Source organism: Lontra canadensis, unplaced genomic scaffold, assembly GCF_010015895.1.
Source record: "Lontra canadensis isolate GAN:19392208 unplaced genomic scaffold, GSC_riverotter_1.0 scaffold54, whole genome shotgun sequence".
Classification (NCBI taxonomy): Eukaryota; Metazoa; Chordata; class Mammalia; order Carnivora; family Mustelidae; genus Lontra; species Lontra canadensis.
The window spans coordinates 13,639,712-13,654,223 of NW_022631048.1; the positions used below are offsets into that span (position 1 = coordinate 13,639,712).

Here is a 14,512-nt window from a genome sequence, read left to right on the forward strand (position 1 = left end):
GAATATCTTTTCACTTATTTCTATCTTCATTAATTTTTTCAACATTGTTTTGTAGTTTTCCATCACATCTTCTGTCAGTTTGTATAAATTTTTTAAAGGATTTATTTATTCATTTTAGAGAGAGATCACACGAGCAGGGGGGGGCAGGAAGAGAGGGAGAGGACAGAGGATCTCAAGCAGACTCCTCACTGAGTGTGGGGCCTGATGTGAGGCTCAGTCTCACCACCCAGAGATCATGACCTGAGCTGAGATCGAGAGTGGGCTGCTTCAGTGACTGAGCTACCCAGGTGGCCATTATTTCTACATATTTTTTCTTTCTGGTGCTAATGTAAATAGAACTGGTTCCTTAATTTCTTTTTTTAATATTTCTTATTGTTAGTGAATGGAAATGCAACTGACTTTTCTTATTCTCTTTCTTATTCTTATTCTTATTCTCTTACTCTCTTAATTGAGTGTGACTGATATTCAAAAAGCTCTACGTATCTAATGTAGACAATTTGATGAGCTTGAAGATCAGAATATCCCTGTGAAGACATTACCACAATGAAGGCCATAAACCCTCTATCACCTAAAAAGTTTCTTCTCACTCTCTTTATGTATTTTATTATTTTTGTTTGTTTACTTATTATATGTCGTTTTTCTTTTGTGTTTAAGAGCACTTAACATAAGATCTACCTTCTTGGCATATTTTAAAAAGATTTTATTTATTTATTTGACAGACAGCAATCCCAGGTAGGCAGAGAGGCAGGCAGAGAGAGAGAGGAAGGGAAGCAGGCTCCCCGCTGAGCAGAGAGCCCGACGCGGGGCTCCATCCCAGGACCCCAGGATCATGACCTGAGCCGAACGCAGAGGCTTAACCCACTGAGCCACCCAGGCGCCCCCCTTCTTGGCATATTTTTAAGTGTGCCGTACAGTGTTGTTAACTATGGGCCCTATGTTGTCCATTAGATCTCTGGAACTTACTCATTTTGCATAACTGTAACTTCGTACCCTTTGACTAGCCAATACCTCTATTTTTCCCTCCTCCCAGCCCCTGTAACCATTATTCCATGCTGTGGTTCTCAATTTTCCTATTTTAGATTCCTCTTAAAAATGGGGTCACGCAGAATTTGTCCTTCGTCTGGTTTATTTCACTTAGCATAAGTACATCCATGTTGTTGCAAACGTCAGGATTTTCTGCTTTTGAAAGGCTGACCAGTATTCTGCTGTATTTATACACCACGTTTTTCTCTATCCATTCATGCCTTGATGGACAATTAGTTTGTTTCCATATCTTGATTATTGTGAATAATGCTGCAACGAACATCAGAGTACAGATATCTCTTTGAGATACCGGCTTTAGTACTTTGGGTTATATACTCAGGTGTGTGACTTTGGATCATATGGTATTTCTAAGTTTAGCTTTTTGAGGAACCTCTACATTGTTTTCCACAGGGGCTGTCCCAGTTTGCATTCCCAGCATTAGGGTATAAGGCTTTCTATTTCTTAACCTTCTCACCAACTTGATAATGGCCATACTAACCGGTGTGAGCGGGTATCTTATTGTGGTTTTCATTCACATTTCCCTGATGATTGGTTATGCTGAGCACCATTCCATATATCTGTTGGCCAATTTATGTCCTCTTTTGAGAAATGTCTCTTGAGGTCTTTTGCCCATTTTTATTTATTTAGTTTTATTATACATTTCTTTTTTTTTTAAGATTTATTTATTTATTTATTTGACAGACAGAAATCACAAGTAGGCAGAGAGGTAGGCAGAGAGAGAGGAGGAAGCAGGCTCCCCACCGAGCAGAGAGCCCGATGTGGGGCTCGATCCCAGGACCCTGGGACCATGACCTGAGCTGAAGGCAGAGGGTTTAACCCACTGAGCCACCCAGGCGCCCCCTTTTGCCCGTTTTAAAATCAGTTTTTCTAAAAGAAATTATTATTGAGTTGAAGGAGTTCTTTCTGTATTTCGAATATTCACCTCTTATCAGATTTGTGGTTTTCAAATAACGTCTCCCGTTCTGTAGTTTGTCTTTTCATTCTGTTGATTGTTCCTTTGCTGGGGATAGTCCCACTCGTCTGGTTTTTGTTTTTGTTGCCTGGGTTTTTGATGTCTTATCCAAGAATTCATTGCCAAGTGCAATATTGAGTGTTTCCCCTATGTTTTCTCCTAAGAGTTTTATAGTTTCAGGTTATAGGATTATGTCTTCTATCCATTTTGAGTCGTGTGTAGATGATGTGAGGGAAGTATCCAGTGTCAGCCTTCTGCACGTGGATGTCCAGTTTCCCATAACCGTTTGTTGAAGAGACCATCCTTTCCTCATTTAGTGTTCTTGGCACCCTTCTCTGAGATGAGGTGACTGTAGATGCATGGACTGACTTCTGGGCTCTCCAGTCTGTTCCACTGCTGGTCCCCCCTTATCAGTGGGGGATGTGTCCCCCCAGTAGATGCCTGAAAAGGGAATAATATGGAACTCTATATACACTCTGTTGTTTCCTGTATGTGCATACCTGTGATAAGGTTTAATTTTTTGAAAAGATTTTATTTGCTTATTTGACAGAGAGATAGAGAAAGAGCACAAGTAGGCAGAGCAGCAGACAGAGGGAGAGGGAGAAGCAGGCTCTCCACTGAGCAGGGAGCCCAACGCCGGGCTCAATCCCAGAACGCCGGGCTCAATCCCAGGACCCCGGGATCATTGACTTGAGCGGAAGGTGGACGCTTAATCTACTGAGTCACCCAGGTACCCTCTATATTTGTTTTCATGCCAGTATCTTGCTGTTTTGATTACTGTAGCTCTATAATATATTTTTAAATCAGGAAGTGTGATGCCTCCAGCTTTTTTCTTGCTCAAAATTTGCTTTGGCCACTCAAGGTCTTTTGTGGTTCCAAATGAATTCTAGGATTGGTTTTTTTACTTCGATAAAGAATGCCATTTGTTTTTTTTTTGGGTTGAATTGAAATTGTAGATCACTTTGAGTAATTAACTTTAACAATATTAATTCTTGGGGCACCTGGGTGGCTCAATGGGTTAAGCCTCTGCCTTCAGCACGGGTCATGATCCCAGGGTCCTGGGATCGAGCCCCACATCGGGCTCTCTGCTTGGTGGGGAGCCTGCTTCCTCCTCTCTCTCTGCCTGCCTCTCTGCCTACTTGTAATCTCTGTCTGTCAAATAAATAAATAAAATCTTTAAAAAAAACAATATTAATTCTTTTGTTCAATGAACATGAAATGTCGTTCCATTTATTTGTGTCTAATTTCTTTCATCACTGTTTTATACATTTCTATGTACAAGTCTCTTAACGCTTTAGTTTATTCCTAAGTGTTTTATTGTTTTTGACGCTATTGTAAATGAGACTATTTTCTTAAATTCCTTTTTGGAAATATTGTTTGTGTATAGAAATGCAACTGATTTTTGTATGTGGATTTTTACTGCATCTATTTATTTTAAATTGGTGTGTGTGTGTGGTCTTTAGTCTTTCTACGTAGAAGATCATGTCTTCTGTAAACAGAGATAATTTTACTTCTTTCTGATTTGGATATCTTTTATTTATTTTTTTTTTCTTACTTAATTATCCTGTCTCGGACTTACAGTACTATGTTGAATAGGAGAAGCAAGAGTGGGCATTCTTGCCTTGTTTCACGCGCTAGAGGCCAAGCTTTTTCATCACTGACTACAGTGTTACTGTGGGCTTCTTGTCAACAGCCTCTCTTGTGTTGAGGTAACGTCCTTCTATACCTGTTTTGTTGAGAGTTTTTACCATGAAAGGGTGTTGAGTTTTGTAAACTGCTTTTCGGAAGCTATTTCAATGATCGTGTGATTTTTATCCTCCAGTCTGCTAATAGGGTGAATCACATTGATTGATTTGCACAATTTGAACCATCCTTGCACCCAGGGATAAGTCCTCCCTAGTCATGGTGTACTTTTAATGAGCTGTTTAAACCAGCTCGCTGGAGTTTTGTTGAGGATTTATCATCCAAGTTCATCAGGGATAATTATTTTTGTTCTCTCACTTAGCTTCTTTAAGAAAATTATTTTGAGTTCTTCATCAAGTAGCTCATGGGTTTCTGCTTCCTCAGCTTTATTAGGCTTCTCTGTGGTGTCATTATTCATGATCTTTCTAGCTTAGTGTTGGTGTCTGCACATTTGAGGCCGTTACCCCTTCCTGTTCTTACTGGCTGCCTCCGGGAGGGACACCTGTCTGAGAGCGTGGCCAGAGATTCGGAGTGTGCTGGCCGATGGGTCTCTGGACGGACCTACTACTGTGGTCTTCGGACGCGCCAGCTGCAGGCGTCCTCAGGAGCATGGCCTGCTGTCGCCGTCCCAATGGGTTTTGCATGGTGACTTTTCACATGCAACTTTTCTGAATTCGCCTATCAGGTATTATAGGGTTTTTATTGGTGCTTTTTTTTTTTGGTGTGGAATTTTTGGGACTTTGTACATATATGATCACGTTACCTACAGAGATAATTTTACTTTTTCTTTTCCAGTTTGGGAGCCTTTTATTTCTTTTCCTAGCCTAATTGATCTGACTAGGACTTCTGGTACTGTGTTGAACAGAAGTGGCAAAAGTGAGCATCCTTTTCTTGTTTCTAATTTTTGGGAACAACTTACGGGCTTTCACCATCGAGTATGGTGTTAACTCTGGGTTGTTAAATGTGGTCTTTATTGTGTTGAAGAGGTTTCCATCTGCTCCTGGTTTGAGTGTTTTTGTCATGAATGTTGTTGAATTTTGTCAAATGCCTTTTCTGCATACATTGAGATAATCATGTACTTTTTCTAAACCCTTCATTGTGTTAATGTAATATATTACACTGATCACTTCGCGTGTGTGGCATCATCCTTGCATCCCAGGAATAAATCCTGCTTGGTCATTGTATATAGTCCTTTTTCTGGGTTCCGTTTGCTAGTATCTTGTTGAGGACTTTCGTATCGGGGAAAACTAAGGGAGACTGGTCTGTCGCCTTCTCTTAGGGTCTTTGGCTTTAGTATCAGGAGTGATGCTGATCTCATTCTCTTTAATATTCTCGAAGAGTTAGAGAATTAATGTTATTATTTAAATGTTTTGTAGAATTCACCACTGAGGCCGTCTGGTCCACACTTTTCCTTGCTGGAAGACTTTTTGTTTACTATGTCAATGTCTAGTTATCGACCTCTTCAGATTTTGCTATTCCTTCATTCTGTAGTTGACTGTGTTTCCAGGAAATCAGTTTTTTCACTTAGGTGATGCAGTTTGTTGGTGTACAATCATCTGTAGTATTCTCTTAGAGTTATTTTTATTTTGGTACAATCAGTAGTAATGTCCCTAATTTCATTTCTGGTTTTAGTGATTTAGGTCTTCTGTTCTTTTCTGTGAGTTTAGCTGAAAGTTTGTTAATTTTGATCTTTTCAAAGAAGCAGCTTTTTATTCCATTGTTTTTTTTCTATTTTGCTATTCATTTTATTTTTCTCTTTTCAGGTCTTTATTATTTCCTTGCTGTTGCTAACTCTTGGATGGTGTGCTCTGCATTTTCTCCCCCCTTGGCGCATACTGTTACATTATTGATTTGAGATTTTTCTTCTTTTATGACAGAGATTTACACGTATACAATTCCCTCTTAGCTCTGTTTTCATTGTATCACATATTTTACTCTTCCTATTTTTGTTGAGGTATTTCCCAGTTTCCCTTGTGATTTATTCTTTAATTTGTCAGTTGTTTATGGTGTGTTGCTTAATTTCCACATACTTGTGAATTTTCCTGTTTTATATTTTTGACGTCAGTTTCATTCTGTTATGATAAGAAAAGATATTTTGAATAATTGATCCAGCATTGTTTAAATTATTAAGACTTGTTTTGTGGCCTGACACGTGGTCTCTCGGGGAGGATGTTCCGTGAGCACTTGAGAAGGATGTGTGTCCTGCCGCTGCGGAGTGCGGTGTTCTGTGCATCTGCGGGCATCCAGTCTGCGGGATGGCTCAGCTTCTGTTTGCTTCCTGATCTTCTGCCGGTTGTCCTGCCTCCTGTGAAGTGTCCAAGTTTTATTACAGAACTAATTTCCCCTAAGTTCTGTGAATATCTGCTTCCTATATATTGGGGCTCTTTATTTGGTGCATGTATGTTTATAATTGCTGTCTTGGTGAATTGACTATTTTAAAAAATGTATCATGTCTTCATCTCTTATAACAGTTTAACAAAGTCTGTTTTGTCTAGGTAGCTTGCCCAGCTTTCTTGGTTACTGTGTGCACGGAACACCTTTCACCATCCTTCCACTGCCAGTCATTTTCTGTCTGTAGACTCAAGGTGAGTCTCTTATAAACAGTGTGTATTTGGGTTATTTTTTAAAACCCATTCTGCCAAGCTCTGCCTTTTAATTGGACAACTTAATCCATTCACATTGAAATAGTTACTGATAAGGAGGAAATTACTACGGCCATTTTGCCTTTAAAAAATTATTATTATTATTATTTTTCTTAGAGCATTGTCTCTCTTCTCTTACTGCCTTATTTCTGGTTAGCTAACTTTTTGTAATGACATGTTTTGATTCCCTTCAAATATAGACTCTTCTATATATTGTATAGAGATTTTCTTTGTGGATACCAGGGGGATTACAGATAACACCCTAAAGTTACATCAGTCCAATTTTATAATTTTTTAAAAAGATTTTATTTATTTATTTGCCAGAGAGAGAGAGAGAGAGAGCACGCACAAGCAGGCAGAGTGGCAGGCAGAGGCAGAGAGAGAAGCAGGCTCCTTGAGGAGCAACGAGCCCGATGTGGCACTCGGTCCCAGGACCCTGGGATCATGGCCTGAGCCAAAGGCAGTGGCTTAACCGACCGAGCCACCCAGGTGTCCCTACGACAGTACATTTTTAATGACTTGAACACCTCAACTACATACAAAAACTCTGTACTTTACAGTCATTTCTCCTTCAAGTTATTAATATCACAAATTACATTTTTATACCTTGTGCCCAATAATGTACTTTTTTTTTTTTTAAAGATTTTATTTGTCAGAGAGAGAGAGAGAACACACACAAGTAGGCAGAGTGGCAGGCAGAGGTGGAGAGAGAAGCAGACTCCCTAAGGAGCAACGAGCCCAATGTGGGACTCGATCCCAGGACCCTGGGATCATAACCTGAGCCAAAGGCAGACGATTCACTGACTAAGCCACCCAGGTGCCCCCCGGTAATATATATTTATAACATAATTATTTGTATGAATTTGTCTTTTAAGCCCCATTGCAAATAAAAAGTGGAGTTACTACCAAAATTAAAGTTTTGGTTTTTGTATTCACCCATATCTTTATATTTATGATGGATCTTTACACCATCATCCTGCTGTGAGTTATGGTCTGGCATTACGTCGTTTCAGTCTGATGGACTCCCTTATGCAGCCTGTCCAAGGCAATAAGTCTGTGGGGCCTGGGAAACAGGGTCCTATCTGCGGAAGGCCAAGAGCACCACTGCCCTGGGGAAGGGGCAAGGCAACGCGCGAGAAAACGCCAGAAACCTTCCTGCAACCGTGGACGCGTCTGTTTCCTGCTGGAGCGCTTGGTTGGTTGGTGTTGGTCTATGGTGTTAGAGCAGCTACAGAATTAGTTCAGCAGGTTCAGGCTGTTTTCTCCACTTTTCTGTGGGGAAATGAGAGGTTGGAGCTTCCTAGTTTGCCATTTTGCCAAAATACTGTTTTTTAACCTATCAAACTGGCAACAAAAGAAACTGTTAAATTTATAGAACAAGTTTTGGGAAACTGGTACTATCAGTGTTGGAGAGTGTGCTGGGAGAGTAATCTGTGTTATGAATGTGCGGGTACGGGTATGTAGCATATGCGTGTGTGCGTGTGTGTGCGCGTGTGTGTTGTATACTATCTGAAAAGACTTAAAATGCTGATGTCATCTGACCTAGAAATTCAACTCCTACAAACTCGGCCTGAGGAAATACTCATGGGTGAATACTGGATGACATCCTCATGGATGGGGAAATTATTTGCTGTCCGCATTTCGTATAATCATGCCTACCGGCAGCAATATTTACGTCCACCCGTCGGGGCTGGTTAAAACATGATCATCCACCGGGCACAGAAATGGCGCGTGCACACTAAAACTCATGTTGAAGAAGAGTATTTCAGGGAACTTATATTTCGTTATTTTTTAGAAATATATTTTAAAATCAATTAAGTTGATTTAAAAAAAATTATCACTCCAGTAGCAATCATTACTGCCTTGAAGCAGGCCATTTAGCAGTGTCCCCTTCCCCAAACTTTTCCTAACCCTGGTCCTCTTGGATTTATTCCCAATCCGGGTCTCCCAGCCCTGTGGCTTTACTTAGCTGACTTTACAGAGCATTAATTACCTGCTGAACTTAACGCAGCAATTTCTTTTTTTTTTCCCAACTTTTTTTTTTTATTTTTATTTATTATTATTTTTTCAGTGTTCCAAGGTTCATTGTTTATGCACCACACCCAGTGCTCCATGCAATCCCTGTCCTCCTTAACACCCACCACCAGGCTCACCCAACCCCCCACTCCCCTCCCCTCTGAAACCCTCCGTTTATTTCTCAGAGTCCACAGTCTCTCATGCTTCATCTCACTCTGATTCCCCCCAACTCACTTCTCCTCTCCATCTCGCCATGTCCTTCGTGTTATTCCTTATGCTCCACCAGTAAGTGAAACCCTCTAGGAACCGGGACTCCTGACTACTGCTGAATAACACAACGTAAGGGGGGATCCAAGTGCCACACAGTGCTTGGGGCTGAACAGTGTTAATTTTATCCACATTTTACACGGGGGTGACTGGCGCAGAGAGGCCAGCGACTCGTGCAAGACAGCACAGCAACAGCACGGTTACCGCCGGCTGCAGAGCAGTGACCACGCCGCTCTCCTGGGCTGAAGAAAAGGCTCTTCTTAGGGAAATCAAACTCCTCCGGTAGGGAGTGTCGACTTCACCCGGCCCCGCCACTGATCCGTGGCCCCGGGGCAGGTTTTGGCCGGTTTGGCCCCGGGGCACCTCTCCCGGAGTCCTGGCCTGCGGGCACCTGGGCAGGTGGGCCGGCGGGCGGGTCGGGGCTGCAGGCAGCCGCGGCCGCCCCCGCTCCCGGGGCCAACGCTGCCCTGCCTGCCCCCCGCCGCCCCTCCCTTCGGCCGCTGGGGGCGACCCCGGGTGCTTCCCCGCGACTCCGGGCCCCTCCCCGGGCGTCCCCCAGACCCCGTCCCCGCCCCGTCGCCCCGGGCCCCTCCCCGAGCAGGGCCCCCGCCCCGCATCCCCGCCGCCCGGAGCGGCCCGGGCGGGTGGCCGTGGCCGGCGCGAGGCCCCTCCCCGGCGGAGGCGCTCGGCGCGGAGGAAGCGGAGGCGGCGGCAGCGCCGAGACCTCGCCGCGCTGATGGCGTCGCCCGGGTGAGTGCGGCGCTCGGGCCTCGCCGGAGAGGGGGCTGCGGGCCGCGCGGCGGGGTCCCCGGGTGCAGGTGCGGTCGCCGTCCCCCGACCCCCGCCGCAGGCCCCCGTCCGGACCCCCGCCCGCCGGGCCCCGCGGCCCTCCCGCCGACCTTGGGCGGGCGCGGCCGGGCGGGCGGCGCTGGGGGCGCGGGCGGAGGCGGCGGGGCTTGGCCGGGGGCGGGGGCGGGGAGGGCGCGACCCGGGGTCCTGGGAGCCGCTGGGCCCCGAGCGCCCGGTGCCTGGCCGGCGCCCCCGCCCTGCCCTGCGCAGCTGTTTTCCACTTGCTCGCGGGGGAGCGGACGCGGGGCTCTCCCCCAGGGGCGCAGCCCGAGGGTCCCCGAAGGTCGCGCGCGAGGGCAGGGTGAGGCCGCGCGCCCGCCAGGCCGGGTTTGCGGGTCGGGACACGGGCCGGCCGGGCCGCGGGCCGCTAGGGGGACAGCCCGGGTCTGACATCACCGTCTTCCACCGCCTGGGCCTCGGCGCTAAAATGTGCTTTCTTCAGGAAAACATGGTGACACACACCGAGCTTGTCATTTCTGAAAAAATCCTTTCTTGCAAAATAAAACCTCAGCCATTAATTATAATTAGTTTTTGCTTCCATAATCTAACTAGTCATGCGAGCTGGAGACGACAGTCCACAGAAGAGGGAAATGCGTTTCAAGGTCATTGCTTCAGCCGGTGAGATTCACGTGGCACCACGGCGCGTCCGGAGGGTCTTGGAGGCGGTGGCTGTGGGAGCAGGTCCTCTGGGGTAGAGAGGGCCGAAGCCAGGCCTCTCGCTGGGGAGACTTGGCTGTGGCCCCCCCCACCCACCCCAGCTGGCCCTGACCACGGCCTTCATGACCCTGGCTGGGTCATGGTCATTCCCACCTGCCTGCAGGCTTTCCAGTCTGGGGAGCTCTGGTCACAAAGTACCCAGTACTTTGAGCTCATAAATAGAATAAACACTTGGCCCATCCCTCAGAAGGCCAGACTGACTGAACAGGAGTTCAAGGTCCCACCCTGTCCCTGCCCCTCTTGTCAGGTAAGTGGGAGGCGGGGTGGCCAGGCAGCCGCCAGACGTCTGAGCCCGTGTGGGGCTGTCCTGATGTCCTGTCCAATGCGATGGTGTCTTTCGTCCAGACACACGACTTAGTAGACCTGGCTCAGAGGTGGCCTTATGGTGGGCTGCTATGAGCCCGCAGGGCCTACGCGGCGTCCCTGTAGTAGGTGGCGTCCGTGGCAATTTGGTATCGTTCTGTTGTGAGTGACCCCATGAGTCTGCAGCTGGTGCACGGTGACGCTGTGATGCGTGCTCACGGGAAAGCTGAAGTCACAGAACTTTCAGTGTCCTCTGCTCCATTTTACAGAGAGAACTGTGCACTGTGGCGTATGACTAAGGCACATATGTATTTGGGGACAGTCCATAGGTCCACGTGTAACCCTGTCTACACTGCAGGTTTCACTGGTAGGGCAGAGTCCAGCCAGGAAGACCCGACTTCCTGCGACTTTCTGGCGTGTCTCCACTGACGCGCAGATGCTCGCCTCCCGGACCCGCACTGCGGCAGCAAGGCTGAGCTTCGGGGCGGGGATGGGGTGGGTTCTGTGATTTCTGCTGGGCCGTGCACGGAGGAGCCTCTGACTCTGGTGTTCTCTCCCCTGTGAATCACCGTGGGGGAGCGGGGAAGGACAGGGGAGGCCCTGACTGATGTGCTGGGCATTAGGCACAAGGGCCTGGCCAGGAGCAAGGCCTCAAAGGGAAAGATATGGTGCAGGTGACCCACAGTCCGGTGGAGTTTGGGGCTACATAGAGACGAGGCTGCTGGGCCAGACTGTGGGACCTGGCCCGGTGTGTGGGCTCCCTGCCCGCCGTTCCCGGAGGGGGGAGTCCCTGTGACAGCAGCCTGGAGGGGCAGGAGAGATGGAGCTGGGGGACCCGCTTTTGTCAGCCACATCCTGTGAGCCTCCAGGCTTGTCTCCTGTGCTCTGTGCCTCTGTGTCAGGGCTGCGCTGCTTCTGCGGCCCCGTGTGTGCTCATCCCAGCCCCTGTTCCCTGCCCCATGGCTTCCGTGGCTTGAAATGTTGTCTGAGTTAGAGGTTCTTAACCCTGGGGGCCGTGACTCACTGGTGGGCTTCTGGGGTTCCTGTGTCCCCTGAAACGGCACGGTGTAGGGGGTTGGCGTGTGTGTTTCTGGGACCGGGTCCGCAGCCCATCTGGAGGGGCTCAGCCTCAGCGTCCTCGCCGCCTCCGTCCACACCCTCCTGGAGTACAGGTCGCAAGCCTGGAGTACCTGGGCTCAATAAATACATTTTTCAGATCGTTTTTTAAAGATTTATTTATTTATTTATTTATTTGAGAGAGAGAGCGCGAGCGTGTGCGCATGAGCTGGGGGGAGCAGCAGAGGGAGAGGGAGGAGCAGGCCCCCTGCCCAGCAGGGAACCTGAACCAGGGCTCGACCCCGGACCCTGGGATCCTGACCTGAGCCGAAGGCGGACGCCTGACTGACCAGCTGAGCCACCCAGGTGCCCCCATTTTTCAGATTGTTAATGGTAGGTAATTTAAAAAACAAAAAACCATAAAACAAAATAAAAACCAAATGTAACCTGATTTTCCACAAGTACCACTTCTGCAGTCATGGTATATTTCTAGTTGGGCTGTACTCTGACAGAGGGAGCCTTCCAGACACAGCTGGGGTGTCCGGGTGTCCCCGCCGCCCGTCTCAGCCAGGCAAGCAGTCTGACATTTTCCTTTGCATTTACAGGTTCTGTTTGTTCTTTGCTCTGTCCCGCACCCCAGCTTTTTCCTTTGTCCCGGTCAGATAGACATTGTGAGGTTTGCCGTCTGTACAACGTGTCTGTTCGGGTTTTACTGGAATGCTGTCATGCAGCTCCGCGGCTTGCTTGGTTCCCGCGGTGGGTGGTTTCCGTTCTCCCCGCGGCAGAACGAGGACCAGCTCTCCCTAACTTTTGACATTTATGGACTCTTGTGCAGCACGGCCCCATTACGTAGCCACAGCGTTTCTAGTTTTCTCCGTGAAATAATGCTGCACGTTGCCTCTCCCTCTGGACGTGTGCAAGAATTGGATGTTGGGGCTGGGGGCCTGTCTCTTTTAGTTGATCCTACTGAAGTGTCCTCACGGGGGGTTGGGGGGTGTTGCACTGCCTTCCCCCCAGACTTGAAGGGCTCTCTGTGCCTCCCAACACCCGACATTGGACTTGAAAAGTCTCACCCGTCTGATGGAATTATTGAGGTAAGAACTAGGAATCCTCACTCCCCTCATCTTTAAAGATGGGCACTTCCTGCCTGACCTCTTGTGTTCCCTCAGCCAAGTCCATCCCAGGGTCTTTGATCCCGTGGTTGCCATCAGGGCCTCACCATCGCCATGCCCTCTGGTTTTTGTTTCTAGAAGGAACCCAGTGAGGCCTGCCCTCGGACAAGCAGGGGGTGAGCGAGTGCCCTGGAGGCCTGCCTGCCTTCCTGGCAGCTGAGGGTGACCCTGCCATACACCAGACATTTACGAGTACTGAGGACCATCTTTTTTTTTTTTTTTTTAAGATTTTGTTTATTTATTTGACAGAGAGAGATCACAAGCAGGCAGAGAGGCAGACAGAGAGAGAGGAGGAAGCAGGCTCCCCGCTGAGCAGAGAGCCCGATGCAGGGCTCGATCCCAGGACCCTGGCATCATGACCTGAGCTGAAGGCAGAGGCTTTAACCCACTGAGCCACTCAGGGTCCCCTGAGGACCGTCTTAACCATGTTTGACCTTCCTGCCCACGAGGACGCTCTCCTGACCCTGTCATTTGGTGGTGAAGGCAGGGATCCTGGCCTTTGCCTCCTGGGAAGGGTTCAGCTCTCCTGTCAGAGCCTGGCCTGGTCCGAGTGGGCTCCTCACACTGGCTGGAGGCCCAGGGGATGGGAGGGGAAGGCTGGGGTAGAGACGCTGGGGTTCTCAGACCAGGGATCCACCCCATTAGCCATGACTGCGGTTGTGTTAAATATGGTTACCGAGACAGTAATCTTGGTTCTCTGTGTGTGCTGTCATGTGTCTGGGGTGCGCTCCAGGTGGAGCCCATGTCAGAATGAGCTCACACGGTTTGCTGGAGGAGGAAGCTGGATTCGCAGGGTGTCCGAGGCTCCAATTAGCGTTTCACAGGGACGCCTGGAGATGGACCAGCGCGCTGCTCCCACCTGGGGTTCCCAGACCTGCCTGCCTGGTTCACTGGGCTTGTTCTGTCAGGCTCTCTGCGTTGTGATGTTTTGTGAAATTGTTAGTTGCCTTATTTATTTTTATTTTTTTAAAGGTTTTATTTATTTGGGACATAGAGTGAGTGAGAGAGAGAGAGCTCGAGCAGGCAGGCAGAGAGAGAGGGAGAAGCAGGCTCCCCGCTGAGCAGAGAGCCCGATGCAGGACTCGATCCCAGGACCCTGAGATCGTGACCTGAGCCGAAGGCAGAGGCTTAACCCACTGAGCCACCCAGGCGCCCCCAGTTGCTTTATTTTTAAAAACGAGTTATATGCACATGGTACAGATTTCAAAAGGTGGAAAAGGGACTTGCGTGGAGATGCAGGCCGGTCGCAGTCTGGGCATGGCAGGGCGCTATGTCCCCTCGTTTGTTTTAAGCCCAGAATGTGTTTTGGAGAGGCCTTTTCTTGGCATTTTCTCATGGATTTGTAGTTCCTTGTATGTGGAGGAAATGAGCCCTTGTCATTTGTGTTACAAATACTTTTCCTCAGCCTTGCGCTTGCCTTGTGACTCTGAAGCCTTCCTGACTCTGAGTTTTAGGCTTTCACGTCTCCCTCCAGGGCGTGTTTCCTTTTCCAGTCTGCACCTTAAGTCCAGGTAATCATTTTGGAGAAGCGAGAGGCCAGGATCTGCCTTTATTTTCCAGGTTCTTTTTTTTTTTTTTAAGATTTTATTTATTTATTTGAGATAGAGAGTGCACAAGCGCGGGGAGGGGGGGTGGCAGGCAGAGGGAGAGGGGGAAGCAGGCTCTCCTCTGAGCAGGGAGCCCGATGTGGGACTCCATCCCAGGAGACTGAGACCATGACCTGAGCCCAAGGCAGACGCTTCACCGACGGAGCCCCCCGGATGGCCCTGTTTTCCCAGGTTCTTATGCCTGAATGACCCCAGACACTGAGT

General features: G+C 48.3%; 1 protein-coding gene across 6 annotated transcripts in view; it reads left to right on the forward strand.

The window, feature by feature from the left end:
- The window catches only part of LOC116877969 (up-regulator of cell proliferation-like), a 56,341-nt gene that overhangs the window by 20,866 nt on the left and 20,963 nt on the right, over positions 1–14,512 (forward strand). For 2 of the 6 annotated variants that reach the window (XM_032875074.1, XM_032875075.1), the window contains exon 1: positions 9,228–9,354. The exons of 1 other annotated variant lie outside the window; for it this stretch is intronic. In XM_032875074.1, coding sequence (XP_032730965.1) covers positions 9,341–9,354 — 14 coding nt within the window. In that variant the 5' untranslated portion in view covers positions 9,228–9,340. Of the gene's footprint in view, positions 1–9,227; positions 9,355–9,612; positions 10,072–12,084; positions 12,101–14,512 lie in introns of those variants that run through there. 3 more of the 6 variants (XM_032875076.1, XM_032875072.1, XM_032875077.1) reach the window with 3 other exon arrangements.